Below are 27,910 nucleotides of genomic sequence, written 5' to 3'. Positions count from 1 at the left end.
AAATGGGAAGAGAAAATGAAATGCACAACCTTCAGCTCAAATGCATCCCTCCCTCTCTCCACGGAGTTCTCTTTTTTTATTATTCGGCAAGGGATTAGTGGCTGATCCTTCTCCATTTGTCTTTTTCTTTATTCACAGTTGCCGGAACAGCGACCGACATTTCATCAGCTCCGATCTCAGATTGAGTCAGTCCAAGATGATGAGCGGCCTTGAGACGCGAGAGCAGCTGTTTATTCGGCACCTTGAGTGGGACCGAGGGACAGTGCTGCAGGGAGCACAAGTCCTCTTTATCAGCCAGAAGCAAATGGACTCTGTAGCTTAATTTAAACAACCAGGCCTCGCTTGTCATTCACACTGGGGCTCTTCAATAACATTATCTTTGAGAGCCAAAACCCACAATGTTGCTGCCACTGTTATGGGAATTGTAATGGCGCTTCATGGAGTTTAGATGATACATATAATACAGAAGAGCGGGGCTTGGGTGTGAATGTATGTGATGATTTTAAGATGGCAAATCAGGTTGAAAAGGTGACGGCGAAAGCTAGAAGGAGGCATCTGTTAGAAAAAAAAGAAGACACAGTTCTCTAAAGGACGCCAATGTGTGATTGACATGCGATCAGCGGCCGCTCTTCGTAGGTGGCTGCCGAGATCGGCGTCCTTTAGAGAATCAGGCCGTTACTAAACATCAAAAAGGGTCACTGTGGGACGTGTGGTAAAATGGGCAATTTGCGCACGCACACTGCACGCTAAAAAATATTTTTAATTTTCTGAGATGGAGGCATGCTAAAAGTGGAGAGTGGGCATGACAACGCTACTCAGCGTGTGGGGCACTGCCAAGAGCTGATTAGCGCGGGAGCCCATTCCGCCTTCAAAATGGGTGGTAATAAGGCCCACGCAATAATATTTGTAATGGCCGCTCGGTAATTGCACTGCTAGTGAATGGCCATCAATTCCGGGCATAGGAAAATCTGCCTATTTCCGGCCACGGCAAAAGTGGCCTTGGCGCGTGGAAAAGGCCAGCGGTAAAGGGAGCGCCAAGGCCACTTTTGCCGCGGCTTTAGTAAAAGGGCCTCGAAGTCATCTGCACGCCTAACTGCCATTAGCTAGGCGCCAGCGTTTACGCCAGCTTTGGGCAGGAGTAAACGCTCATGCCGAGAGTTCTGCGTCGATCACCTTTTGCCGAAGTCCGGCTTAGTGTGGATCATCCAAGCACCTACTTTGGGTTCCATATATCAAATTCCTCCCTTACAGCTCAAGTCCTCCCGGTGAAGAGAGTCACAGCCGTCGTTTTAGGCTGATACAAGAAGTTAGGCGGTGAGTTGTTACTTCACCAGCTGATAACATTCATACAAATCTGTAAAATGCTCCTTTGAAGTTGGCCTATTGCCTCAGGAAGAGCGTCAAACCATGCTCCAGGCTCGGGTGACCTTCAGGCAGCCGCTTTCCCAGGTGTTGGGGCCCTTTTACAAAAGAGAGTTAGAAAGTGGCCTGAGCGCACCCTTGCGAGGCTCTTCCCTGTACACTCAGGCCACTTTTAAGGATCCTTTTACCAAGGTGCGCTAAACACTAATGCATGCGGACACGTCCATTATATGCTATGGATGTGTTAGCATTTTGCACGCGACAAATCGGTTATCACGCCTTAGTAAAAGGGTACTTAGTGCAGCAGTAAAATAGCCGATTTTCAAATTTTTATATTAATGCTATCTGTATATTGTTTGTTTTATTGTGTTATATACTGTTGTTTGGTGTTTTTTATCTTATGATTATGTTTGGGGGTTTGTTTGTTTTTTGGTAATACGTTTAGGTATAAGCGGAATATGTTTTTAAAATATAAGTTTTTAAAATAAATAAATACATGTTAATGTGGCCATTACCACCACCTGTTTTGTAGGCGGCAAGGGTTTAAATACTAATCACACGCTAACCAGCGCATAGCAACGTAGCTATGCTAACTACCGCAGAAACGCCTACTTTCCTCCCCCAGACATACCCATTCTTCATACTAAAAGGACCCCTTTGTGTCTGACGATGCCCTTTAGGTGAAATCTGTTTTTTATTAAGCAACAAACCACAACAGGTACAAACAGCAAGCAAAGTCATACGTAAAAAACAGGGCTCCCCTCCCCAAGAGGACTGGACTCTTATGTCCTCTCAGGTTACAAAACACCCCACCCCCCTATGCCCCCCCAAAAGCAGTCCCCTCCCAACAACCCCCCCCCCCAGCCCCCCAAACCCCCCCACCCCCCAGCTCAGACAGGTAATAGGGAATACAACTGCAGTCTATTCAAGATACGACTACGAACCCGGGGAGACAAACTGTCCAAATAAGGAGTCCAAACATGAACAAAGTCTCTGCTCCGTCGGCGGGAGGAAGAAGCCAGCGCGGCCTCCCATTCCAGAAGAGTATGTAATTTATTCCTCCAGTACCAGAAGGAGGGAGGGACTTCCGCCAGCCAGAAATTCAATATACACTTCTTCCCCAAAATATAGCATTTGCTCAAAAACAGTTTTTCCGCAGAGGTATACACAGAAAACAAAGAGAAATGAGCGAACAGCATATGGAATGCAGAGACAGGAACAGAAACCTGCAGGAGACCCTGAAGAAAGGAAGCCATAGCCCCCCAAAAGCTTTGAATACTCTCACACTCCCAGAGACCATGAAAATAAGAGTTCACCTCCACATGACAGGTGAGACAGTATTGGGTATCAACACATCCCATATGGTAGGCCCGGCTCTGGGAGGCATACGCTCTCAACAAGGTCCTGAAGTGGCACTCTCGAAGCTCCGCACTATACACCAAAATAGGAGTACGGCGAACAGCCCGAAGCAAAAATCCCACCCCGAGCTCCCGCCCCAAATCCCTCTGCCAAGCCCTCAGCACCAAGGTAAAATCCCTCAGAGGCCCAAGAGCCCCAAGCTGTTTATGATATAAGGAGACCGAGATCCCCGAGACAGAGTCCTCCCCCCCCCTCCAAAAAGGCACGAAAATTAATTCCAAAATCCAAAGAAAGAGAACTCCGCGGAAGGGACTGTACATAATGCCGGAGTTGACAATGAGCAAACAAAAGACCCGAAGAAGGCAAACCACAACGCAGCAACTCATCGCAAGAGAGCAATGTCCCATCATCCCGCATCATATGAAAAAGAAACTCAAACCCGTGAGCTCGCCAGCGCCCGAAGACAGAGGGAAGGAGCCCTGGAAGAAAGGAAAGATTACCAGTCAGAGGCAAGAGCACACTAACATGAGGATCCTGCCGCCAAAAAGGCAGCACCCGTCGCCACACTTCCCAAAGGGGGCGAAACAAAACACTACGGCGATAGCAAACCGGCAGAGCCGCCAACCGAGAATGCAATAGAGAGAGAAGATGAGAAGGATAAAAATAATCTCGCTCCAAGAAAACATCAGTATAAAGGGCAGTACCCATGACCCAGTCCCTTACGTGGCGCAAAAGACACGCCTGATTATAAAGAGCAATATCCGGCACCCCAAAACCGCCCCGGCCCCAGCAGCCCACCAGAAACTGCCACCGCAACTTTGGTCTCCGACCTCCCCAAAAGAACCGGGACAACAAGGAGGAGAGAGCCCGGATATCCTTACGCAAGAGAAACAAAGGTAAAGTCTGTAAAACATAAAGCCACTTAGGGAATAAAACCATCCGAAAAAGTTGCACCCTCCCCATCAAAGAAAGAGGCAGATTACGCCAGGCGGCCAACACGGAGCCTGTAGTGGAGAGCAAACGAGCGACGTTCAACCGGTAAAGCTCCCGAACATCCATAGACAGCTGAACGCCCAAATAGCGAAAGGAGGAATCCGCCCAGTGCAAGGGAAAGGCCCCCCTCCAAGAACGCCGCAGATTTTCGTCAGATGCCAACGCCTCCGATTTCTTTAAATTTAAATTGAACCCGGAAAAATCCCCATACTCCCGAACACTCTCCAAGAGAGTAGATAACGAATGCTGCGGGTCAGTCAGAAAGACCAAAAGATCATCGGCGAAGGCCGCAATCTTAAAATGAGAGGCCCCCAGATAAAGACCACTAATATCTACATTGGATTGCAGCTCCCTGATCAAGGGATCCAAGGAAAGCACGAACAACAACGGCGACAGGGGACAGCCCTGACGGGTCCCTCTATTAATAGAAAAGGGCTCCGACAAGCCCCCATTCACCGAGATCCTCGCCACCGGATCACTATAAAGCGCTAAAAGGGCGTTAAGAAAAAAAGGGCCAAAACCATATGCCCGCAGCGTAGCAAAGAGGAACCCCCACCGCACCCGGTCAAAAGCCTTTTCGGCATCAAAACTCACAAGTAAAGCGGGGGTGCCATCCACTCCAGACTTCTCCAGGGCCAGCAAGATACGACGAAGGTTCTTAGATACCGGCCGAGCACGCACAAAACCTACCTGCTGGTCCGACACCAAGGAAGGCAGCACACGGGCCAAACGATTCGCCAACACCTTAGCCATCAATTTTGTCTCAAAGTTCAGCAGGGAAATGGGTCTATAGGAGTCCGGCAGAGTGGGGTCCCTACCCGGCTTAGGAAGAACAATGATCTCAGCTGAATTCAAGTAACGGGGCAAGAACCCCTTAGCCACATTCAAATTAAAGATTTCAGACAACAACGGAGCGACCTCATCCACCAGCAACTTATAAAATTCACCACGGTAACCATCGGGTCCTGGAGCCTTGCCCAACGGGCTAGCACGAATCACCCACGCCACTTCCTCCACCTCCACCGGGCGCTCCAGCAACGCCGCGTCAGCAGGAGAGAGATGGGGCAAATCCAAGCTGTCCAAATAGACCTCCCCAGCAAGATCATCCGGGCCCGGCGAAGCATACAAGTCAGCGAAAAAGTCCCGCAAAATCCGACTAAGATCCTCAGTCTTATGGTGAAGCGTGCCCTGTGCATCGCGCAAAGCCGTGACCCCCGCAGACCCACGAGAGGAACGAGCTAAACGCGCCAACATCCTGCTACTTTTATTGGCAAACCGGAACAGCTGAAAATGATAATGTTCCCGGGATCTCTGAGCCCCCCTATGCAGAAGCTCGTTCAAGGCCTGTTGCGCCTCCAAAAGCTGCGTCTTAAGCGCCAAAGTGGCGGTGCGAGCAAAACGGCGCCGCAGAATCCGAACCCTATGCTCCCAGGCCAGAATCTCTCTATGACGCGCTCTAGCCTCAAAGGCAACAAACGACATGATTTCCCCACGCAACACGGCCTTCGCCGCCTCCCAATAGAGGATGGGATCCTCTCGATGCTGCCGATTTGTAGTTTGAAAATCCCTCCATGTGGCCAACAGAAAGTCGTGAAAGCGGGTATTACGATATAAATGACAGGGGAACCGCCACGAAACACCTCCCCTCCGAGACGCACCCCAAAGCCAACGCAAGCCCACCCATGCATGATCCGAGATCTCAATCGGACCCAAGATGGCCTCCCGAACCATAGGAAGGAGATCCCTGGAAAGGAGAATAAGATCAATGCGTGAAAGCGTCCCATGTGCGCGAGACAGATGAGAATAATCCCGCTCCACCGGGTGAAGAACCCTCCAAACATTCAATAAATTCAAAGAGGAAGCAAGCATGCTAGCCCCAGTACAGGCCCTCAATGACTCTCGTCCCACCGAAGTAGATCGATCTAGCCGTGGATCCGGGACCTCGTTGAAGTCACCCCCGAGAACACTGCACAACAATTTTTTGGTTAAGTCTTGATTCCTGAAAAGTTTTTGGTGATTATGACAGGTACCAACTTGGTATGCTCAAATATGGTTTTGGTTTTACTGCATCACGTAAGAACTATGAGAAATAGACATTTTTATGTTTACTGACAATAAAATATATAGTCAAGTTTACGTTTCGCACAAGCGACTAAATGAAACAGAATTAAAAGTGTTTTGCTCCCGAGTTTCTTTTATATTCAGTGTCTGGTGCATCACGTTGTAGCATCCAACAATAGTCGGCAAGCATTGACGGATTCCAATTGCCCTGGTATCGTTTCTCCATCGTAGCTATGTCTTGATGAAACCTTTCACCGTGCTCGTCACTCACAGCACCGAGATTTGCGGGGAAGAAGTCCAAGTGTGAATGGAGGAAATGAATCTTGAGTGACATATTGCACTTCATTCTCTTGTATGCTTTGAGAAGTTTGTCTACCAGCTGAATGTAGTTTGGGGCTCTGTAATTGCCCAGAAAATTGTCAACAACGTCTTTCAAGGCTTTCCAGCCAATTTTTTCCGGCCCAACTAACAGATCTTCAAATCGCTTGTCACTCATAACATGTCTGATCTGGGGGCCAACAAAAATACCCTCTTTGATCTTGGCATCAGTTATTCTTGGGAACATCTGTCTTAAATAACGAAAACCTTCCCCTTCCTTGTTCATTGCTTTCACAAAATTCTTCATGAGTCCCAGTTTAATGTGAAGAGGAGGCAAAAATATCTTTGTCGGGTCAACAAGCGATTCATGTGCTACATTTTTCTGTCCTGGAACTAACTTTTTACGGAGTGGCCAGTTCTTTCTAGAATAGTGCGACTCTCTGTCTCGGCTGTCCCATTCGCAGATGAAACAGCAGTACTTTGTATAGCCAAGCTGCAGTCCTAGTAACAGAGCAACGACTTTGAGGTCTCCACAGATATTCCAGTTATACCTGGTATACTGGACATACTTTAGTAACATTTCCATATTCTCATATGTTTCTTTCATATGTGCTGCATAGCCAACAGGTACTGAAGGATAAACGTTGCCATTGTGCAACAGAACAGCTTTCAGGCTTAACATTGACGAATCAATGAAAAGACGCCACTCTTCCGGGTTGTGATCACAACCAAAGACCGAGAACAATCCTTCAATGTCACAACAGAAACAGAGACTGTCGACTTGTGCAAAAAATTTGGTTATATCATGATGCCGGTCTCGAAACACAGAAATTTTCGTACCTGGTGATAGCAAACACCATTCCTGCAGTCTCGAACCTAGCAGCTCAGCTTTTGCTTTTGACAGACCCAAATCTCTGACCAAATCGTTCAATTCGGACTGTGTTATCAGATGTGGATCGCCTGATGAGGATGGTTCAAAATCCGGGTCAATGTCACTGTTAGAACCCTGCACTGCAGTTTCTTCATCTGGTTCGTCTAAGGTCCAATCCTCTGGTGGTTTCGGAACTGGAAGACTGTCATCATGTGGCATGGGTCTCATTGCTGAAGGCAGATTAGGATATTCAATTGACTTCTTGTTTTTGGCAGAGAAACCAGACACATTAGTCAAACAGAAATAACAGTCCGTCACATGGTCTTTCTGTTCTCGCCATATCATCGGAACAGCAAATGGCATCGTCTTTCGAGTACCTCTGAGCCAGGCTCTCAGACTAACAGCACATGTCGCACAGCAAATGTGAGGCGCCCATTGCTTGTCTTGATCACCTATTTTGCAGCCAAAATACAGATGATAGGCTTTCTTTACAAGGGCAGTCATCGAACGTCTCTGAGGCGTAAGTGTATATTCCCCACAGATATAGCAGAATGTGTCGCGGCTGTTACGACACCGACGAGACATATTGCCCGACACCAAAACGTCTATAGCATCAAGCTTACTTACTGTTATATTGCTACAGCTACTATACTACTATACTTTACTATACTGATACTATATACACACACGGACTATCTATATTAACCAAATGAGCAGGATCGGTGTATGGAAGCCACCATTATAGCATGGTGAGACAGCGCAAGCTCGTTCAGACCTGCCCAGACATGCCCAGGATGTCATCTTCCATAAAACAGCTTCCAACCTGGCTAGATTTTATGCATGGACATACCCAGGCGGCACAAACCGTTGTTGATAAGACACTTATGGGAGAAAAAATTGTTTGCATCCAAATATAAGAAAAAATCACGACAAAATTGAAGATTTCTCTGAAATGGTACGTGATGGGTAATTTTTGATGTAATATTCATGATCAGCACCCAAAATTCTATAAGAAACACCCAGCAGTGTTCAGGAAGCAAAAACTTTGTTGTGCAGTGGAATCAAAGGAATATCCCCAAACTGCAACAAAAGGTTTCGCAACTTCTGAAAAAATTTGGCAGAGGGATTGTTAGGAGCATACAAATTACATAGCAATAAGGGTTTATTGTTGAGAGAGACCGAAGCAATAAGGTACCGACCTTCAGGATCCCGAAGCACCTTGCGAGTCTGGAGGTGAAGACCCTTGCGAACAAGTATCACCACCCCTCCCTTCCCCCCCCAGAGCCGGAGCCTCCAAGTGTGTACCCACCCACCAAGAACAGAGCTTAGCATGCTCCACAGATGACAACCGGGTCTCCTGGAGAAAAGCAATAGAGGCCCTCCTACGATTCAAGGCTTGCAAAATTTTATACCGTTTAATCGGTGAGTGTATCCCCCCCACATTCCAAGATATCAAATTAGGTTCCAGAAAAGACTAAAAAAAGAACCAAAAGCAGATACACAATATCCCATCTGAAAAGGCCAGAGGAGCATCCCAGCCACCACCCCTCTAACCACTCACACAAAAAACACAGCCAATCCCCAACCTGTCGAACCCAAAAGGATCCCCGTCCCCCCCGATCCCCCCACCCCCACCCCCTGATCCCCCCCTCCGCCCCCCACCCCACCCCCCGTATCCCACACCAAACCATATACCGCACCCTAAGTGGTGCCACTTCCAGAAAGCAGGCACGCCCACTGCAGGCCCCCCACAGAACACCTCAGCCCTCAGACACACCCCGTAACTGACAAGCCATGCTCCACCCCAAAAACAAGAACCGAGCCAGAGACCAGGATCCCCAGACAAAAAATACCTCCCCCCGCACCCCAGGCATCCAACAAGCAAACAGAACATCCACCAACCCCCCTACAGGTGATCAGACTGAACACCCCGCAACCACACTGCAAGACCCAACCCAGACCCGTCCTGCACGCAAAAGAACATACCCCCCACCATCCACTGCCCCTCCAACCCCCACCCACATGCATCAGGACACCAAACACACAAACCCCCCCCACACACACACACTCACACAGCAAAGATAAACAAACTCAGAATGCAGAAACCCCAACAAGTGAAAAACAGGGGGCAACATGGGGGAAATCAGCAAAAGCCCCCCCATCCATGGAGGAAGGCCCTCGAAGGAGACAGTGCAGCACTCTTGAAGCCCAGGATCACAGCATCCAACTCCCAGCGGGGACAACTCTCCCAACGAAGCTCAGCGGAAGATCACGGCGCCACCTCCGGGAACTGCTCCTCCACAAACCGCTGAGCCGCCTCTGGAGTGTCAAAATGGTGTGGCCTGCTGGAGTGCAACACCCGCAACCGTGCAGGGTATTGAAGAGAGAAAGGAATATTGCGCCGGGCAAGACTGGAACAAAGGGGAGAAAATTTGCGTCGAGCCTGCGAAACCTCCGCTGAGTAATCCTGGAAACAGAGGACCTGTTTGTTGTTGTAGAGCAGCTTCTTCCCCTGGCGTAGCGCCCGCAGGACCGCAATCTTGTGGCGATAGTTGAGCAGGCGGCAGATAACCACCCGCGGACGCTCCACTCCATCCCGCCGGGACCCTAGACGATGCGCCCTTTCAATATAGATGGGACCCAATTGTTGCGGAAGGGCCAAAGATTCCAGCAGCCAGCTCTGCAGGAAGTCCCCCAAATCAGCGTCCCCCAGAGACTCAGGCAAGCCCACGAACCTCAGGTTATTCCGGCGGGACCTGTTCTCCAGGTCCTCCACCTTGGCCCGGAGCGCCGCCAGAGAAGTAGAGTGGTCCACCTGCTCCTGCGAGATCCTCTGTACTGCATCCTCCGCAGAACTGACCCTCTGCTGCGTCTCCCGAACCTCCGAGGTCAGGGCTGCAAACCTCTGGTCCAATGTGTCTAGCTTGTCGAGGATACGCTGCAGTTTAGCTCCCAGCGTGCCCTCCAGCGCGGCCTGCACCTCAGCAGTGACCTCCGCGACCCACAAAGAGCTGGGAGTTTCAGGCGATTCCGGCGATGCTGATGCCACGTGCGCCGCCATCTTGGAATCTGGCTGCTTTCGGCGCTGACGGTCCGTGGCTCCCTGACGCGCGGCCATTCCCCCGACAGCCGCGAGATCACCGCAGGAGCGCCCGACCGCACTCCCCCGCACGCCGACACCGGAAACTGATATCCTCAGTGCAGATTATCAATTGATTCTGCAGCGGGCGCGCCGGAGCCACGAGCCCGTCCTGCTCACAGCCCCATGCTTCCGCCGGAAGTCCTGACGATGCCCTTTAATTCCCTGTAACTCACTGTATATTGATCTCACTCTGCTTGTGTTAAGACAGGCTTTATACCCCTCAAATTATGAATATATTGTGCAGATGGTACGCCCACATCTGGAGTACTGCGTCCAATATTGGTCGCCGTACCTAAAAAAGGATATGGCGATACTCGAGAGGGTTCAGAAGAGAGCGACGCGTTTGATAAAAGGTATGGAAAACCTTTCATACGCTGAAAGATTAGAGAGACTGGGGCTTTTTTCACCGGAGAAGCGGAGACTTAGACGAGATATGATAGAGACTTACAAGATCATGAAGGGCGTAGAGAAAGCGGAGAGGGACAGATTCTTCAAACTTTCGACAACTACAAGAACGAGAGGGCATTCGGAAAAATTAAAAGGAGACAGATTCAGAACCAATGCTAGGAAGTTCTTCTTCACCCAACGGGTGGTGGACACCTGGAACGCGCTTCCAGAGGGCATGATAAGGCAGAGTACGGTATTGGAGTTCAAGAAGGAATTGGACAATTTTCTGAAGGAAAAGGGGATAGAAGGGTATAGATAGAGGGCTAGTATACAGGTCCTGAACCTGATGGGCCGCCGCGTGAGCGGACTGCTGGGCATGATGGACCTCAGGTCTGACCCAGCAGAGGCATGTCTTATGTTCTTATGTTCTTATTTGTATTTTGATTATATGTTAAAGTTTATGTTATATAATGATCCATATTTTCAGAAAAAGAAAACCTGGGCTGAAATTCCTTTAGATTGAATCAATGCGGCAAGAGGGCTAAAGAAAAGGTTAAATATTTTTATTTATTTATTTAATTTTCTATACCGTTCTCCCAGGGGGAGCTCAGAATGGCTTACATGAATTTATTCATATTTCATGTTTATTAAAATTTTATATACTGCCTTATCAAAATTCAAAGCGGTTGTACAGAGTTAATAATTAAAAGGTAAATAACCAAAGGAGGGAGCAACTACTAAAGAATGTAAAAAACAAACAACAGCATACCCAAATCTTAAATCAAGTACAATATTGACAATTATCAGTTGAGCTTACAAATACACTTGAAATCCTATAATTGATCATCATAATATAAAATATTACCCCCTCCCTTATTTATTTATGAAAATGATTTGTTTCAATTATAATCAAAAATACTCCCCTCCCCCCTTGATGTCTTAAAATTTTTATACAGGGAAGAAAATTTTTAATCTTTACAATAATCTATTAATGGCCTCCACACATCTTGAAATTTGTTATAATTTCCTTTTTGGACAGCTAGTGTCCTTTCCATTTTATATATATGGCATACAGAGTTCCACCAAAAACAATAATTAAGTCCATTCCAATTCTTCCAATTGTAAGTGATCTGTTGAATGGCAACCCCAGTTAAAATTAGCAATAACTTGTTATTATTAGATGAGATTTGTTTCTTAGCCTTCATTTCTATACCAAATAAAACTGTGTCATATGATAATGCCACATGATTTTCTAATAGGGAATTAATTTGATTCCAGATTGATTTCCAAAATTCTAATATATATGGACAATAGAATAACAAATGATCTAAAGTCCCTGCTTCAAGATGACAATGCCAGCATTTATCAGATTTAGAGCTATCTAATTTTTTTAAACGAACAGGGGTCCAGAAAGCTCTATATAGTAAGAAAAACCACGTTTGCTTCATAGACGCTGACATTGTACATCTCATCCTCCAAGACCAAATACGTGGCCATTGAGATGCCGTAATTTCGTGCTTAATCTCAATGCTCCAAATGTCTCTAAGACCATTGCTTGGGTTTTTTTTTTCAGTAATCCAGATATTAATTTGTACCACTGTGCGGCCTGGTGTCCCAGAAAGTCTGCTTGAAAGCATTACCCACACAGACATCTGTAACAGACTGGAACAAAAGGAACCGGGGAGGAACTACAATATTTGAAGAAAAAAGGACAAAAATGGGTAAAAACAAAAGGAGGGTAGAAAAGAAAGGCGGAACCACTGCAAAATTAAGACATCCTTAAAAGGACGATTATGGGTCAAACGCATCTTTAAAAACGAAAGTTTTTAAACTGGATTTAAACCTATCAAGGACTGTGATTTCTCGTAAGTGGCTTGGGAAGCGTTCCAAAGTGAGGGGGCCGTGACAGAAAAGATGCTGGTTCTCATAGTATTGATGTATCTGAGGGCTCCTTTTACTAAGCTACGCTAGCGATTTTAATGTACGCACTGGATTAGCGCTGAAAAGGAGGCGGTAGCGGCTAGTGCACGCAACAAATTTGCGTGCACTATTCTGCGCGTGAAGGCCCTAGCGCGGCTTTGTAAAAGGAGCCCTAAGTGATGGGATAGCAAATAAATTTTGGTTAGCAGATCGGAGGGAACGTTGAGAAGAATGAGGGATCAAGAGCCGGTTTATAAATTCTGGATGACCTGCAGTCTTAGTTTTAAAGGTCAACACCATGATCTTATAGGTAATTCGGTACTCAATGGGCAGCCAGTGTGCTTTGATCAGAAGAGGTGTGGCATGGTCATATGTAAGAGCATTAAAAATGAATTGTACGATTTGAAGACGCCTTATTTCTTTCTTGGTGATGCCTTTATAAAGAGCATTACTTTAATCTACTCAAGCATTTTTCCCTTGTGGAACCCCCACAATCTATCGGATGGTAAGGTGATTTGGAGAATGATGTACTGATTTTGAAACTTCTATTCATTAGGAAGGATTTAAATCAGAAAACGACTGTGTCAATCAAACCACGTGAGTGAAGGCATTGGAGAAGAAGATGATGGCCTACTAAGTCAAAAGCTGCCCATAGGTCTAGGGAGACTGCTAGAACAGTAGGGTGTTTATCAGGATGAGTATATACCTCACTTAGGAGCGAGGTTAATAAGGTCTCTGTACCGTGGGGTGTTTGAAATCTGGATTGTCTGAAGGGCAGAGAATTTTTCACAGAGAGGAGAGTTGGTTGAAAACCACTTTTTCCAGGATTTTTGACTTGAAACATAGGTTGGAGATAGAATGATAGTTGGCTGTAACAGAAGGATCAAGTGAGGGCTTTTTTTTTTTTAAGATCGGACGGATCCTGGCTGGAGGGAAGGAGCCTGTTGATAAGCTGTGATTTAGTGCAAACAGGAGTGGGGCCAATAGGTCTACATGAGATGGTTTTAGCCAGGGCAATGGGAAAGGGTCACAGCCCGAGAATGTGGTTTTTAGGGATGTCATGATTTTGCGTAGGGAGGTACTTCCTGGTTGGAACCCCACCCTCTTAGCAGGAGTCTCTTTTTCAGACTTCTTAAGGTGGCTTGGCGGGGGAATGTTTTTTAAGGAGGATCTGGTGTTATATGACCTCTCATAGAGAATGACATGGTGACAGAATTTGTCACCATCCCTGTCCCTGCGGAGAACTGTGGGAAACCATCCCCTTGTCATTCTTTACAGAGAGAGGGAAGAATCAGAGTATGAATGGACACATCCACTGACCCTCAAGCCTTGCATTGAAGAATGCTGGCATAGAAGGACTGAGGCTGAGATAGACACTAAAGAATGATAGTCTCTGATATCCAGAGCAGATATTGCAATGTCATAATGCCTCATTCTACCAATGCCTAAGAGCCAACCTCATCAGTGATGTCACAATGGCTTGACTGTCCTATACTTGTCTCACATAAGAATCAGAGTATGAATGGGCCCAGCCACTGACCCTTAAGCCTAGCATTGAAGAATGCTGGTGTAGAGGGACTGAGGTGGAGATAGACACTAAAGAATGATAGTCTCTGATATCCAGAGCAGATATTGCGATGTCATAATGCCTCATTCTACCAATGCCTAAGAGCCAACCTCATCAGTGATGTCACTTGACTGTCCTATACTTGTCTCACATAAGAATCAGAGTATGAATGGGCCCAGCCACTGACCCTTAAGCCTTGCATTGAAGAATGCTGGTGTAGAGGGACTGAGGTGGAGATAGACACTAAAGAATGACACTCTGGTAACCAAAGTTGATACTGTGATGTCATAATGGTTTATTCCACCAATAAGAACCAACCTCATTAGTCATGTCACAATGGCTTGACTTTCCTATACTTGGCTCACATAAGAATCAGAGTACGAATGGGCCCAGCCACCGACGCTCAAGCCTTGCATCGAAGAAGGACTGAGGTTGACAGAGACACTAAAGAATGGCACGGAATGGTTTCCTGTGGTTATTCGCGGTGGCGGGAACAAATTCTGTCTCCGTGTCATTCTCTAATTTATTCTCTCGCACCCTAATAAACATTTGGTCTTAAATTAGTTGAGGTGATTAACTGCTGCTTCAGACACTATTTGTTCAGACTTTGTTTTTAAATAATGGCTCAATGAGTTAAGGAACCAGCGTGGTTCTGTGTGACTAGCCGAAAGCTGTGTTTCATTTCCAATAGATTTGACTTTATTGTTTATCTCTGCACAAAATGTTAGATCCTGTTTTTTTTCAGTTTGTAAAACTTCCCTTTCAGAATAAATAAAGGCTTACTCCTCATTATTTGCACATAAAGACAACTTCTGAAAAAGCCTTATGGAAGTTCCTGATTTAATAGTGAAAGAATCAAATGCACCTTTTGCTTCAATTGCATTAGGTGAACCGTGAAAGGAAATTTAGGCCTCCTTTTACAAAGCCGCACTAGGGCCTTAACGCGCGGAATAGCACGTGCTAGCCGCTACCGCCTCCTTTGGAGCAGGCGGTAGATTTCCGGCTAGCGCGCGCTAATCCGGTGCGAGCGTTAAAACCGCTAGCGTCATTTTGCAAAAGAAGCCCTTACTGTCTGGATGAGCCATTGGAAAGTTTCTATCCTATATAATAAAACCCTACCTCGCGCATGCGCACTCCTATCTGCGTGCTTCCATGATCCGTAGGTCTGTGGCCGCAGAAGTGCGCATGCGCGAGTCCCCAGCCTTACTTCCCAGCACCTACCACTCGCCGGCAGGACTGGACGCCAGCGCTGGACTCTCTGCTCTCCGTGTTGGCTCCTCTCACCAGCCGCACCAGCGTCGGAAAAGGCTTCCGATGTTGGCGGGATCGAGAGGAGCCGCGGCGACACCTCGCGGGGCGGGAAGGGAAGCCCAAAACACTCCAGCTGCAAAGGGATGCCCCGGTCCTGACTCCAAACCAGCTGATTCCAGCAGCGTGTGCAGCACTCTACACACGCTGCTTTGGGGCCTTTTACTGCCCTGATTTGCTCTGCCGCATCTCTGATGATGTCATCAGGGACGTGCCAGAGTAAATCAGGGCAGTAAAAGGCCCCGAAGCAGCGTGTGTGAAGTGCTGCACACGCTGCTGGAATCGGCAGATTTGTCGGACCGCGGGAAGGGAAGGGTGAGGGCGGCAAGGGACTAAGGGAGCAGGCAAGACCGAGGGAAGGGAAAGGGGGGGGTAAGGGAAATGCTGATGCTGCACAGGGAAGTGGGGTGGGGTGGGAGGGAATGCTATTGCTGCTGCACAGGGAAGGGGGGATCTAAATGCTGCTGTACAGGGAAGTAGTGGAGGGAGAGGGAATGCTGCTGCACAGGGACATGGAGGAGGAGGGAATGCTGCTGTGGCTGCTGCACAGGGAAGTGGGGAGGGGGGGGGGGGGCGGGGGAGAGAGACAGATAGATAGAAAGAAAGCCAGACAGTGAAAGGAAGGGAGACAGAAAGAAAAGAAGAAAGGCACAGGGGCAGAGAGAGACACAGAAAGTCAGACAGACAAAGGGGGCCAGGGAGAGAGACAGACAGAAAGAAAGACAGCGGGAGGGAGAGAGACACAGAAAGAAAGACAGACAGACATATATTCTAGCACCCGTTAATGTAACGGGCTAAAATACTAGTTACTAATAATAGGCTAATTCAATGTCGTGATTTGCCCAGTGATTTGGCAGGAAGTCCTGAGACAAGTGCAAGAGTCGCCTCTTGGGTGGATCACATCATCTCCTTATGCCTTAAGGATACGAGGGCAAACAAGATGTTTCTCCATTCACAAGCAGGAGAAATGTGGTCACACCTTGTGGCAGTGTCTCTCAAACTGTGTGCCATGGCACAGTGGTGTGCTCCGAAGAGATTCTTGGCTGGGCCACAAGAGATTACAGAATTTTTACTTTTGTTTTTTAAGTTCAATCTTAATCATCCGGAGATGCCACTTGGAACCGATCAATACAACTTCACATGGTCAGCCAACGCTCTGAAATACTTGGGTATCTTCTGTGCACCTGCAGCGGAAGAAACTCTACAACTGAACCTGTCAAAATTACTTTATTTTTAAAAAAATTCCCTTTATAATTATACACTAGAATAGATTTGAAAAACAAAGACAAAAACTGCAGTGGTGATATACAAGATGGAGGGGCATAATAAAAAATAAAACCCATCTAAGTCCCCTTTTGCCATAGGCCCTAAACGCTGAAAGTAGAAGTAGGGGAAATGTCCATTCTCAAAAAAAAGTCCAAAATGAGGTTTTTTTGAGAATGGACCACCTCTATGTTCAGCTGTTTAAACACCCAGATCACCACTATGTCTACACTTACAACACATTACCAACCAAAAAAACAGCCTAAGTCCCAAACACCCAAAACAAGATCTTTTAGGCAAAGGAGGGGGACCAGTCCTTCGCCTAAAAGCTGAATTCTATAACCGGTGTCTGTCAAAAGAACACTGATTACAGAATCCACCCCCACAGCAACGATCACGGCAGGAGATGGCTCATCTCCCCTGCCGCGATGGCGATCGCTGAACTGCCACCAACCACAGCACTTCGGGGTGAGATTCGCGGTCCCCTGAACTCCATGACACCCCACCCACACACAGCGATCCGGCGACACCCCCACCCCAACACACACCCCTTTACCTAAAATCCATTGGCCGGACGGAAGGGTCCAAAGCCCGTCCACCCGGCAGGCATGCCATCCGCCGAATGGCGGGCCTTAGAGCCTGATTGAGCCAGGCGCCTAAGGCCCCGCCCACAGGAGGGGCCTTAGGCACCTGGCCAACCGGAATTGGCCCAGTTGCCTTAGGCCCCTCAGTCCTGGAGTCCCCCCACTTGCCGGTCAGATTTTCAGGATATCCACAATGAAGATGCATAAACTTGATTTGCATACACTGCAATTATTTTCTCTTCTTTATTAATTTCCAGGTACTTTAGTTAGATTGTGAGCCTTCGGGACAGTAAGGGAATTTTTTAAGTACCTTCTTACTTCTCATTTATAATCTTAATGTACACTTTCTTCAAACCGCTTAGAACCTAACGGATGTAGCGGTATATAAGAAATAAATTACATTACATTACATTACATTACTGCCTCCATTATATACAAATTTCTTACATGCATCTTCATTGTGGATATCCTGAAAATCTGACCGGCAAGGGGAGGACTCCAGGACCCAATTGAAGAACAGTGGCCTAGACAAGCCTTATCCTTTGACGAGATTGGTCCTTGAAAAGCAATGGCAAGTCATTTTGGTTTTATTTTTATGCAATTGTTTTCCTAATTTGAGCAACAAAGCAATGAAGACTTTGTTATCGTTTGGATCTTCTTATCATTGGCAACTTTGATATTTCAGCTCTGACAGAAATTAAATTAAAAAAAAAAAAAAAGAGAACGACCGCAGATGGCGGACGATGAAATACGTGTTTGCTTGTAAACTATCCCTTGTTGGTTTTTGCAATTTTATAATTTCATTTATAATGTGCCATGAAAAACATTTGCTCCATTTAAAGCGTGCCAGAGCGAAAAAGTTTGAAAGCCACCAGTGGTGTAGTAAGGGAGGGGTGAACGCCCTTGGTGGGGGCACCGGCATCTCTCCTCCTCTCCACCCCACCCACCCCCGCTCTTTCCCACTCCTCCCCCGCTGCATACGCCTTCACTTCTTCCCACCGTAGCTCTAGCTATCCGACAGCCCGAGCAGTACCTCTAACCTGCTGTTCAATCGGCGTTCCCCTCTGATGTTACTTCTGGGTCCCGCGACTAGGAAGTGGCTTCAGAGGGAGAGCAGACGCCGATGCGGGCAGCAAGTTGGAGATGCTGCTCGCACCAGGTACAGGTGAAGGGAAGGGGGCATGCGCGTCAGGGGGCTGGAGAAGAGAGTGGGCGATGGCGCCCACCTTCGCCTCGCCAGTGAGAGATACTGTTTTGTGGCGATGTTGGACTAAGGTAAAATCCGGACCCGTGGCCACGCCCCCCCCCAGACCTGCCCTGTTCCGCCTGTATCGCGTCTTGTTCCGCCCCCCCAGCCCCGCCCCCAGATGGCATCTGCACATGCGCGGACGCGACACAATGACGGCATGTGTGCGTGACGTCATCGCACCTGCGCAAATGCCCCTTCATGACGCGATTTTGATGGGAAGCTTTTCAAAACCGGAACAAAGTGCCGGGTTATGAAAAGCTGTCTGGACCCCCGGACGTGTCCTCGAAAAGGAAGACATGTCCGGGGAAATCTGGTAACCCTGTGTTGGACAGAGTGCCCTCTTCTAGCTTGGCAATGTTCTTTGGGGGGGGGGGGGGGGGTTGTTGTTTTTGATCAGTGCATCTGTGCCAGAGTTCCTGAGTTCTCTCAAAGAGCCTATCAGCTCTCAGGTGTCCTATGGCTAAAGGGACAGGACCTCCAAGTGCACTTCTCCCTCCGTATTCACGGTTTCTGCACTCGCGGTTTCACATAATCGTGATTTTTCGTTGAGTGACTCCGCCCCCCAAAATTACATCATGATTAATGTTCCTTTCCTTTTGCTGTAATGTAAAAAAAGTTTAACTTTTAACAATATTCACTCAGCTTCCATGATTTCTCCTACAAAATCGAAGTTCAAAAACTTTAACTCTGAAAATCGCTGGTTGACATCGTGCACAGGGGAAAAACGCTGCTTCCCAGCATGCATAGAGTGAAATGCTGCTTTCCAGCATCCATAGAGTGAAATGCTGCTTCCCAGCATGCATAGAGTGAAATGCTGCTTCCCAGCATCAATTGAGTGAAATGCTGCTTCCCAGCATGCATAGAGTGAAATGCTGCTTCCCAGCATGCATAGAGTGAAATGCTGCTTCCCAGCATGCATAGAGTGAAATGCTGCTTCCCAGCATCAATTGAGTGAAATGCTGCTTCCCAGCATGCATAGAGTGAAATGCTGCTTCCCAGCATGCATAGAGTGAAATGCTGCTTCTCAGCATCAATTGAGTGAAATGCTGCTTCCCAGCATGCATAGAGTGAAATGCTGCTTCCCAGCATCCATAGAGTGAAATGCTGCTTCCCAGCATGCATAGAGTGAAATGCTGCTTCCCAGCATCAATTGAGTGAAATGCTGCTTCCCAGCATGCATAGAGTGAAATGCTGCTTCCCAGCATGCATAGAGTGAAATGCTGCTTCTCAGCATCAATTGAGTGAAATGCTGCTTCCCAGCATGCATAGAGTGAAATGCTGCTTCCCAGCATGCATAGAGAAAACCGCTTGCCTGCTTAAAGCTTTCTATATTGCTGCTTGCCTGCCAAAAGAATTCTCAATCGCTGCTGGCCTGCCCAAAGCTTTCTAAATCGCTGTTTGCCTGGCCTAAGGTTTCTGAATCTGTTTACCCTGAGATTTACAGTACTTGTATTCAATAAATATTGTTACAGCATTCAATAAATACAGTTAATATATACAGTACTGTACTGTATCGTTATTCCACTAACATAAACAGCGAATATGAATTTTATATGTTATTTGCAGTTTTATTAACAAAACCGCTATTTTTTTACAAAAAAACACGATTAACAAATACAATTCATATTCGCGGTTTTTCCATATGCACAGCTATAGGTGGAACGTATCCCCCGCGAATACGGAGGGAGAAGTGTACCCGAGGTAGATGAAGAAAGGGTTACGAGGGAGGGGCAAGTGTGGCTACGTTTCCCTTCTGTCTATGGCAGTGTATCGCTGGCACTCTAATCTCGGCTGCGGTTGGATGGTGCCTGGAAATGCACATATATTGATGCAATGATGTCATGCCCGTGCGTGACGTCATCACATCCATGTCCACACATGTGCGGATGTCCTCCAGCTGCAGCCCTGAGCCTCCTATTGCCGCCGGTGGGGGGAGGGGGGCGCCGCAGGAGAGATGAGAAGGAGAAGAGGCACCGGTGAGAAACAGAGGCGACAGCGCCGGCAGCCTGATTAACAGGACGTGCTTCTCGCTGCGAGAGGCACATCCTGTAAGTGGACAGCTGGTGCCTCTCATCCTCGCCGGCATCTCAGGGCACACTTGGAATCCTCCGGGGCACACAGTTTGCGATAGAAATGGTCTACGGAAAACCTATTACAGGCAAGCAATTTTGCTTTATCTTTATTTGTGTTTTCCCAATGAACAAATCTAATTCTCCCTTCCCCCTCACTGGAATTACATTTGGCCCGATTGCCCTGGATCAGTAGCATGGAATGTTGCTACTCCTTGGGGTTCCGGAATCTTTTGTTACTCTTTGGGATTCCAGAATCTTGCTATTTTTTGGGATCCTGTATGGAATGTTGCTACTCCTTGGGGTTCCGGAATCTTTTGTTACTCTTTGGGATTCCAGAATCTTGCTATTTTTGGGGATCCTGTATGGAATGTTGCTACTCCTTGGGGTTCCGGAATCTTTTGTTACTCTTTGGGATTCCAGAATCTTGCTATTTTTTGGGATCCTGTATGGAATGTTGCTACTCCTTGGGGTTCCGGAATCTTTTGTTACTCTTTGGGATTCCAGAATCTTGCTATTTTTGGGGATCCTGTATGGAATGTTGCTACTCCTTGGGGTTCCGGAATCTTTTGTTACTCTTTGGGATTCCAGAATCTTGCTATTTTTTGGGATCCTGTATGGAATGTTGCTACTCCTTGGGGTTCCGGAATCTTTTGTTACTCTTTGGGATTCCAGAATATTGCTATTTTTGGGGATCCTGTATGGAATGTTGCTACTCCTTGGGGTTCCGGAATCTTTTGTTACTCTTTGGGATTCCAGAATCTTACTATTTTTTGGGATCCTGTATGGAATGTTGCTACTCCTTGGGGTTCCGGAATCTTTTGTTACTCTTTGGGATTCCGGAATCTTGCTATTCTTTAGGATCCTGTATGGAACCCTCCTTGGGTTTTGGCCAGGTACTAGGGACCTGGATTGGCCACCGTGAGAATGGGCTACTGGGCTTGATGGACCATTGGTCTGACCCAGTAAGGCAGGGGTGTCCAATGTCAGTCCTCGAGGGCCGCAATCCAATCGGGTTTTCAGGATTTCCCCAATGAATATGCATGAGATCTATTAGCATACAATGTGCATGCAAATAGACCTCATGTATATTCATTGGGGAAATCCTGAAAATCCGACTGGACTGCGGCGCTCGAGGACCGACATTGGACACCCCTGCAGTAAGGCTATTCTTATGTTCATAAAGAACCCAAATACTCATACTTAAAGCATCTGAGTGCAACACTCCTCGAGCTATTAGTGAAACGGTATCAGGAAGAGCTAAATAAAACCCACAAAATCCAAATAGCTTCGGTAACAAGAAGTATCAGGGCTGATTTAATACGTTATGCTGTTAATTTCGGATTTTCAGATGAAAAGAGTGGGTCTGAACAGTGGATATCCAACAGGAGCCAAGAGAAATAGCTAGGTAGCTTTTCATTAGAGGTTTTCTCGTGGGGTTTCCTCATTGGACTTTGTGTTTGGTTCATTTCTGATTTTCCCCACACTAATAATCTTAGTCATAGAACAATTCATAGTAAAACTAACATGGCAACAGAGTAACACAATGGTCCCGTAAAACTTGCTCAATATTCAATGCAATTTAGCCAGTGGGAGATTGATGGGCTATCCCCTGCTGAATCTCCTTCTCATTAGCTAAGTCATGCGACATAGAAGGTCAGGCCCAATAGTCATTGGCAGACTGGCTAAGTTGAGCGGTGTGATAGACCTTGGGTTACCATATTTGGCCATGCAAAAACCAGGACACATGGTCCTGCCCTGTTCCACCCCAGCCCGGCCCCCCGCACAAACCTACTCCTCTCCTTCAGTGAGCTCGTGGGCCGCATCTGGAGGGCCTTCGAGGAGCACGAATGCGATGTGATGACATCATAGGCACGCACGCGTGCATGGACACCTTCCGGATGCGGCCCCAGGCTCCTAAACCCAGACAAAATCCGGACATATGGTAACCCTAGATATACCCACCTAAATAGCAGGCCTATCGTTGGTTGCTATGGCTTAGTTGGTCAGCCGATGAATACTGGCTTGGAAGGCTGTGTTAAACGTGGCTTGACATTGACTGGAAATTCAATGCTAATTGCAGGATACAGGCCCGGCACTGAATTTCTGGGTTTGCCGCCGACTGCGGGAGGTAGCCGGGTTGCCTCCTGTGGTCTGAAAAAAATCAGGCCCATTGTCCTGTTCTAGGCAAAGTGTGGAACAAAGCTTCAACAGCCAGTATAAACCATCCCCAGTTAAGTTTACCAGTAGACTCTCTGTTCGTAATCCAACTCTTTAATGTAGAACTCAAAAGAAATACTACCATTACTACTACTTATCCCTTATACAGCGCTGAAAGGCGTACACAGCGCTGTACATTTTGATCTTTATAGGTCCCTACTCGGAAGAGCTTATAATCTAACTTGGACAGACAAGACACGTCACCAGCTCTCCTGTTGGCCAGAACCTAAGGGTGGGTGGGCGGGAAAAGCTAACTCAGAGGACTCAGAGTTCTCCGGGGTCCTGGCTTTTAAGCGTACCCCCTCCCCTTGCGGCCATGGCCCCTCCAATTGTCAGCCTTCCTTGCGGCGGGAAAGACCCGCTGACCTATCACAGTGTCTCCCTTCCCCCACCCCAGCCAGCCACGTGTCTTTGACAGGCGACCACATGGGCCTCCCAGCTCTGCGTTATAATCGCCGGATGAGACCGGCTCTCAGGCTTTCTTTTTTGCCACGTCATTTTGCACTGCGGGGCTTTCATAGTTTTTCCTTGATATTGTCATATTTTCTCGAGTAGAACTCTAGTGAAGCTTTTGATAGACCGTCTCAAAAAAAAACAACAGAGAAGGATCCACTTTCTAAGCTACAAATGCATCACTTCCCCTCTTCATAAAATAGTAAATTAAAGGGGAAGTATGAATTCAGATAAGCTCTTGTGATTTTGTTGTCAGTATGAAAAAAAAATAGCATCCACTTAGTATATAAGGAAGCAGAGATTATAGCCTTCAGCACAGACCAGAGCAAGCTCATGGACACCCAGGAGGTAAGAGTTTTGCTTTTAAATCCACTGAACATATGAATAGCCTTACTGGATTATTCCAATAGTCCATCAAGCCCAGTAGCCCGTTCTCACGGTAGCCAATCCAGGTCCCTAGTCCCTGGCCGAAACCCAAGCAGTAGCAACATTCCATACAGAATCCATAGACTAGCAAGATTCCGGAATCCCAGAGAGTAACAAAAGATTCCGGAACCCCAAGGAGTATCAACATTCCGTGCTACCGATCCAGGGCAAGTACCGTAGTGGCTTCCCCCATGTCTTTCTCAATAACAGACGATGGACTTTTCCTCCAGGAATTTGGCCAAACCTTTATTAAAACCAGCTACGCTATCCGCTCTTACCACAACCTCTGGCAACGCGTTCCAGAGCTTAACTATTCTTTGAGTGAAAAAAATATTTCCTCCTATTGATTTTAAAAGTATTTCCCTGTAACTTCGAGTGTCCCTTAGTCTTTGTCGTTTGACGGAGTGAAAAATTGATCCACTTGTACCCGTTCTACTCCACTCCGGATTTTGTAGACTTCAATCCTATCTCCCTCTCAGCCGTCTCTTTTCCAAGCTGAAAAAGGGGTCTTCTTGCAGATCCCAGTGAACAACACAGCTATCCCAGTAGAAACAGGAATTTTATCAAGGAGGTATCCAAAGCCATCCTGGCTCTCACTGGGAGGCTGTTTCCTGAATTTCCACTGTGATTACGCATGACCCCTTATTAGTCTTTTCCTCTGTGAAGGCAAAGACCAGAACAGGCCAATGATTATCACGATTATCATTTTTCCCTGTCTGTCCCAGTGAGCTCACAATCTATCTAATGTACCTGGGGAAATGGGGGATAAAGAGCTAGATACACTAAAGATAGCACCTTGATTGCTGTTAGTCAATTCTCTGGCCAATTCTCCAGCAGCGATCGATGCCACTATCAAGTTTGCATGCAAATGATTTGCACGACCGGTGTGGGGTGGGGAGGGGCATTCAGTGGCAGGAGGGATTAGGCATCCCTCCTACCATTTTCTTCGGGTTGGGGGGGGGCATTCAGTGGCAGGAGGGAGTAGACATCCCTCCTGTCATTAGTTTTGGGTTTGGGGGGACGACGACGACAGTTTTTACTATCACTAAAATCTGATGCAAAATAGCCAAGCGATGTTAGTGCATCAATCGCTTGGCTATTTTGCATGGGGTTTTAGCTAATTTGCGTGGCCGGTTCAGAAAATGGGTGATCGAGGGGAAAAAACACGCAATAAGATTCTAAAATTCCAAAGAGTAGCAACATTCCATTCAGAATCCAAAGAATAATAAGATTCCGGAATCCCAAAGAGTAACAAAAGTTTCCGGAACCCCAAGGAGTAGCAATATTCCATTCAGAATCCAAAGAATAACAAGATTCCAGAATCCCAAAGAATAACAAAAGATTCCGGAACCCCAAGGAGTAGCAACATTCCATTCAGAATCCAAAGAATAACAAGATTCCGGAATCCCAAAGAGTAACAAAAGATTCCAGAACCCCAAGGAGTAGCAACATTCCATTCAAAATCCAAAGAATAACAAGATTCCGGAATCCCAAAGAGTAACAAAAGATTCCGGAACCCCAAGGAGTAGCAACATTCCATTCAGAATCCAAAGAATAACAAGATTCCGGAATCCCAAAGAGTAGCAAAAGATTCCGGAACCCCAAGGAGTAGCAACATTCCATGCTGCCGATCCAGGGCAAGCAGTGGCTTCCCCCATGTCTTTCTCAATAACAGACTATGGACTTTTCCTCCGGGAACTTGTCCATACCTTTCTTAAAACCAGCTACACTATCCGCTCTTACCACAACCTCTGGCAATGCCTTCTTGAGCTTAACTATTCTCTGAGTGGAAAAAAAAAATTCCTCCTATTGATTTTAAAAGTATTTCGCTGATGAGCATCTATAAGTGAGAACTTGAAGTCCAAGCATGTTTTGTGCTTTCTGCTGCTATTAATGTTTCCTGGTTGCTGCTATACCCAGGTGATGGGTGAACATTTCATGACATCTTTTAACGGATTATTTTATTGATTGTAAGAACTGGGGAGGCCCTGTGTGTGTATATGAATAATATGTAGGTTATATGAGATATATATAGGAGTATTTATTTCATATTGATGTTAGAATTGTGGATGACTAGTGTGAATTTATTATTTAACTAGCTTTTTTGGAATTGATGGTATACTCAAGGGACTGAAGCTATTGACAATTTCTGAGAAGCCCTGATGTGTTTGTACATTCATGGCGGATGTCCTGGTTGGGTTGACCTAAGGACTGACTTGAGAAGCCCTTGCTTAAGAAAATAATTGGTATCTTAAGTTTCTTTGCGTTTTGGTTTTTGCTTTGTTGAAGTTGATTTTGGTCCTTTGTATAACATCAAACCATCTTCCATTATTGGCCTATACAGTAAAATGAGGATTTGTGACTTACACGCTTGTGTGTTTTCTTGCAATTACTAGGTGGCGTACCTGCATGGGGGCGTTGCGCTTTTTCACATGATCGCCGATGGCAGACACTGCTATGAGATTCAAGGACTGGTCAAATTCCGGAGCACCAAGTCATTCTCCTGGCTGAGGTACTAAAGCATTTCTATTCACTGGCTTCACTGTCTACCGTTTGAGGCTGGAGTGTTTTTTAATATTTGGATGCATTTGTTTTAAACTTTTATTTGGCTTAGGGCCGGCTTACCTTGTTTCTCATTTTAGGTTTTTTTTTTATTTCTAAGAAAAATATTCGTAGATCTGGTTGGTTTTATTTTCCTTCAGCAAAAGCATGTCGTTACAAAAAATTTTGGCATAGGACCTTAGCATTCCAAGCGGGATTAATGAATTCATGTGTGAATCTTCTTGTTTCTCCATTTCTTATTTATTATCAATTTCGAAAAGATCTTAAAACCCATTTATTTGAACAATATAATATACATTATTGATTTTCATATTATCATGTAGTTATAATGTACTTTTAATCTTTTTATCTGTACTTATTTTAGTTTATATTGTGGGTTTTTTTTTTTTAATTCATTAGTTTTAATGCTTGTATTAGTTACTTAGGGGTCCTTTTATCAAGCCACGCTAGCGGGGTTAGTGCGTTGAACATTTTAATCACGCACTAACCCCCATGGCCGGCTAAAAAACTAACGCCTGCTCAATGCAGGCGTTAGCGGCTAGCACGACAGGCGGTTTAACGCATGGTATTATTCGCGTTAAACCCCTACCGCAGCTTGATAAAAGGACCCGTTAGAATTTTATTATGTATGATGTTATTATTATATTGTATGCTGAATGCCTATTGTGTAAACCGCTATGAACTACTGGTAGGCGGTATAGAAAAATAAATTATTATTTCTACACTTTCTATCGTTTTTATAAAGCAAGCTTCTTGTGGGTTTGCATTACAAAAAAACTGTGGCTGTAGATCTTCTGAAAGATGATTTATTAGTCACTCTTTTACTTTCGAAATTGTTTATGAGCTTATTATGTACTTGTATATTCCTTTTGGGTATAGAGTGCTCCCCTGGTCGTTCACGGTTGGCGATTCGCGGTCCCAGTCATTCACGGTATTTTCCAACTGCGAATGACCGGGCAGGAGAGGGCAGCCAGAGAGGCAGGAGAGAGCAGCCGGAGTGCCAGCGAGTGAAGGAAGTCACTTTGACATGCAGCTCCTGATTGGTGAGGCCCGACTTTAGTGCAGGAAGAGACGATCGGAGCAGACCGCGAGTGACTTCCTTCACTCGCCGGTGCTCCAGCTGTTCTCTCCTGCCTCTCCCCCCCAAGAAAAACCATATTCACGGAACAGAACCCCCGCGAATATTGGGGGAGTACTGTAATTCATTTCAGAATTTCTCTTTTTTTTAAATCCAATTATTTATTCATTTTTCATCTTCCATCAAGTACACAATATTACATCAATTGAATCATACACATCGCTTGAAATTCTTTCTATTGTCATCATAAATTCATAAATTATCTCCCTCCCCCACCCACCCTTTTTCACAAATACTGCAATCAAAAAAATAACATACATGTGCTATATTCATAGATATTGATTCAACCTATATTATAACTATGTACCACCCCCCTCCCATAATACATTGAAAGTATAACCATTTCAGAATTTCTCATTCAGATCATCACATCCCCATTTCTTTTTGGATCCCTGAGGAAGGCGTGTTTGCATGTAGGGCATGGAGGTTCCGGTAGGACAATTATGTGTGGATTATAAATTTGGATTTATATCTGTAATTTATATGTTTTTATTGTGAAGAGTGACTAATAAATCATCTTTCAGAACATCTACACTTCTCCCTCCATATTCGCGGTTTCGCTTATTCGTGATTTTTCGCATGCTGACTCCTCCCCCCCAAATTACATCATGAGTAAAGTACCTGTATTGTACCGATAAAAAAGTTTAGCGCTTACCAG

At 46.2% G+C, this 27,910-nt stretch overlaps 2 protein-coding genes across 5 annotated transcripts in view; both read left to right on the top strand.

Annotated features, from left to right (window-relative positions):
* BMX (BMX non-receptor tyrosine kinase) overlaps positions 1 to 2,992 on the top strand; it is a 105,992-nt gene extending 103,000 nt beyond the window's left edge. For all 4 annotated transcript variants that reach the window (XM_033949137.1, XM_033949138.1, XM_033949134.1 and 1 more), the window contains one exon: positions 139 to 2,992. In XM_033949137.1, coding sequence (XP_033805028.1) covers positions 139 to 213 — 75 coding nt within the window. In that variant the 3' untranslated portion in view covers positions 214 to 2,992. The remainder of the gene's footprint in view (positions 1 to 138) is intronic.
* Positions 2,993 to 25,995: 23,003 nt separating this feature from the next.
* The window catches only part of LOC117362118, a 33,002-nt gene continuing 31,087 nt past the window's right edge, over positions 25,996 to 27,910 (top strand). The window contains exon 1 of the mRNA XM_033947957.1: positions 25,996 to 26,064. The gene's annotated coding sequence lies outside the window, so the exon portion shown is untranslated. The remainder of the gene's footprint in view (positions 26,065 to 27,910) is intronic.

The sequence above is a fragment of the Geotrypetes seraphini genome, chromosome 6, assembly GCF_902459505.1.
Source record: "Geotrypetes seraphini chromosome 6, aGeoSer1.1, whole genome shotgun sequence".
NCBI classification, from domain to species: domain Eukaryota; kingdom Metazoa; phylum Chordata; class Amphibia; order Gymnophiona; family Dermophiidae; genus Geotrypetes; species Geotrypetes seraphini.
Note: the sequence above shows the minus strand (reverse complement) of the source record. Positions and strands in the feature narration are given on the sequence as shown.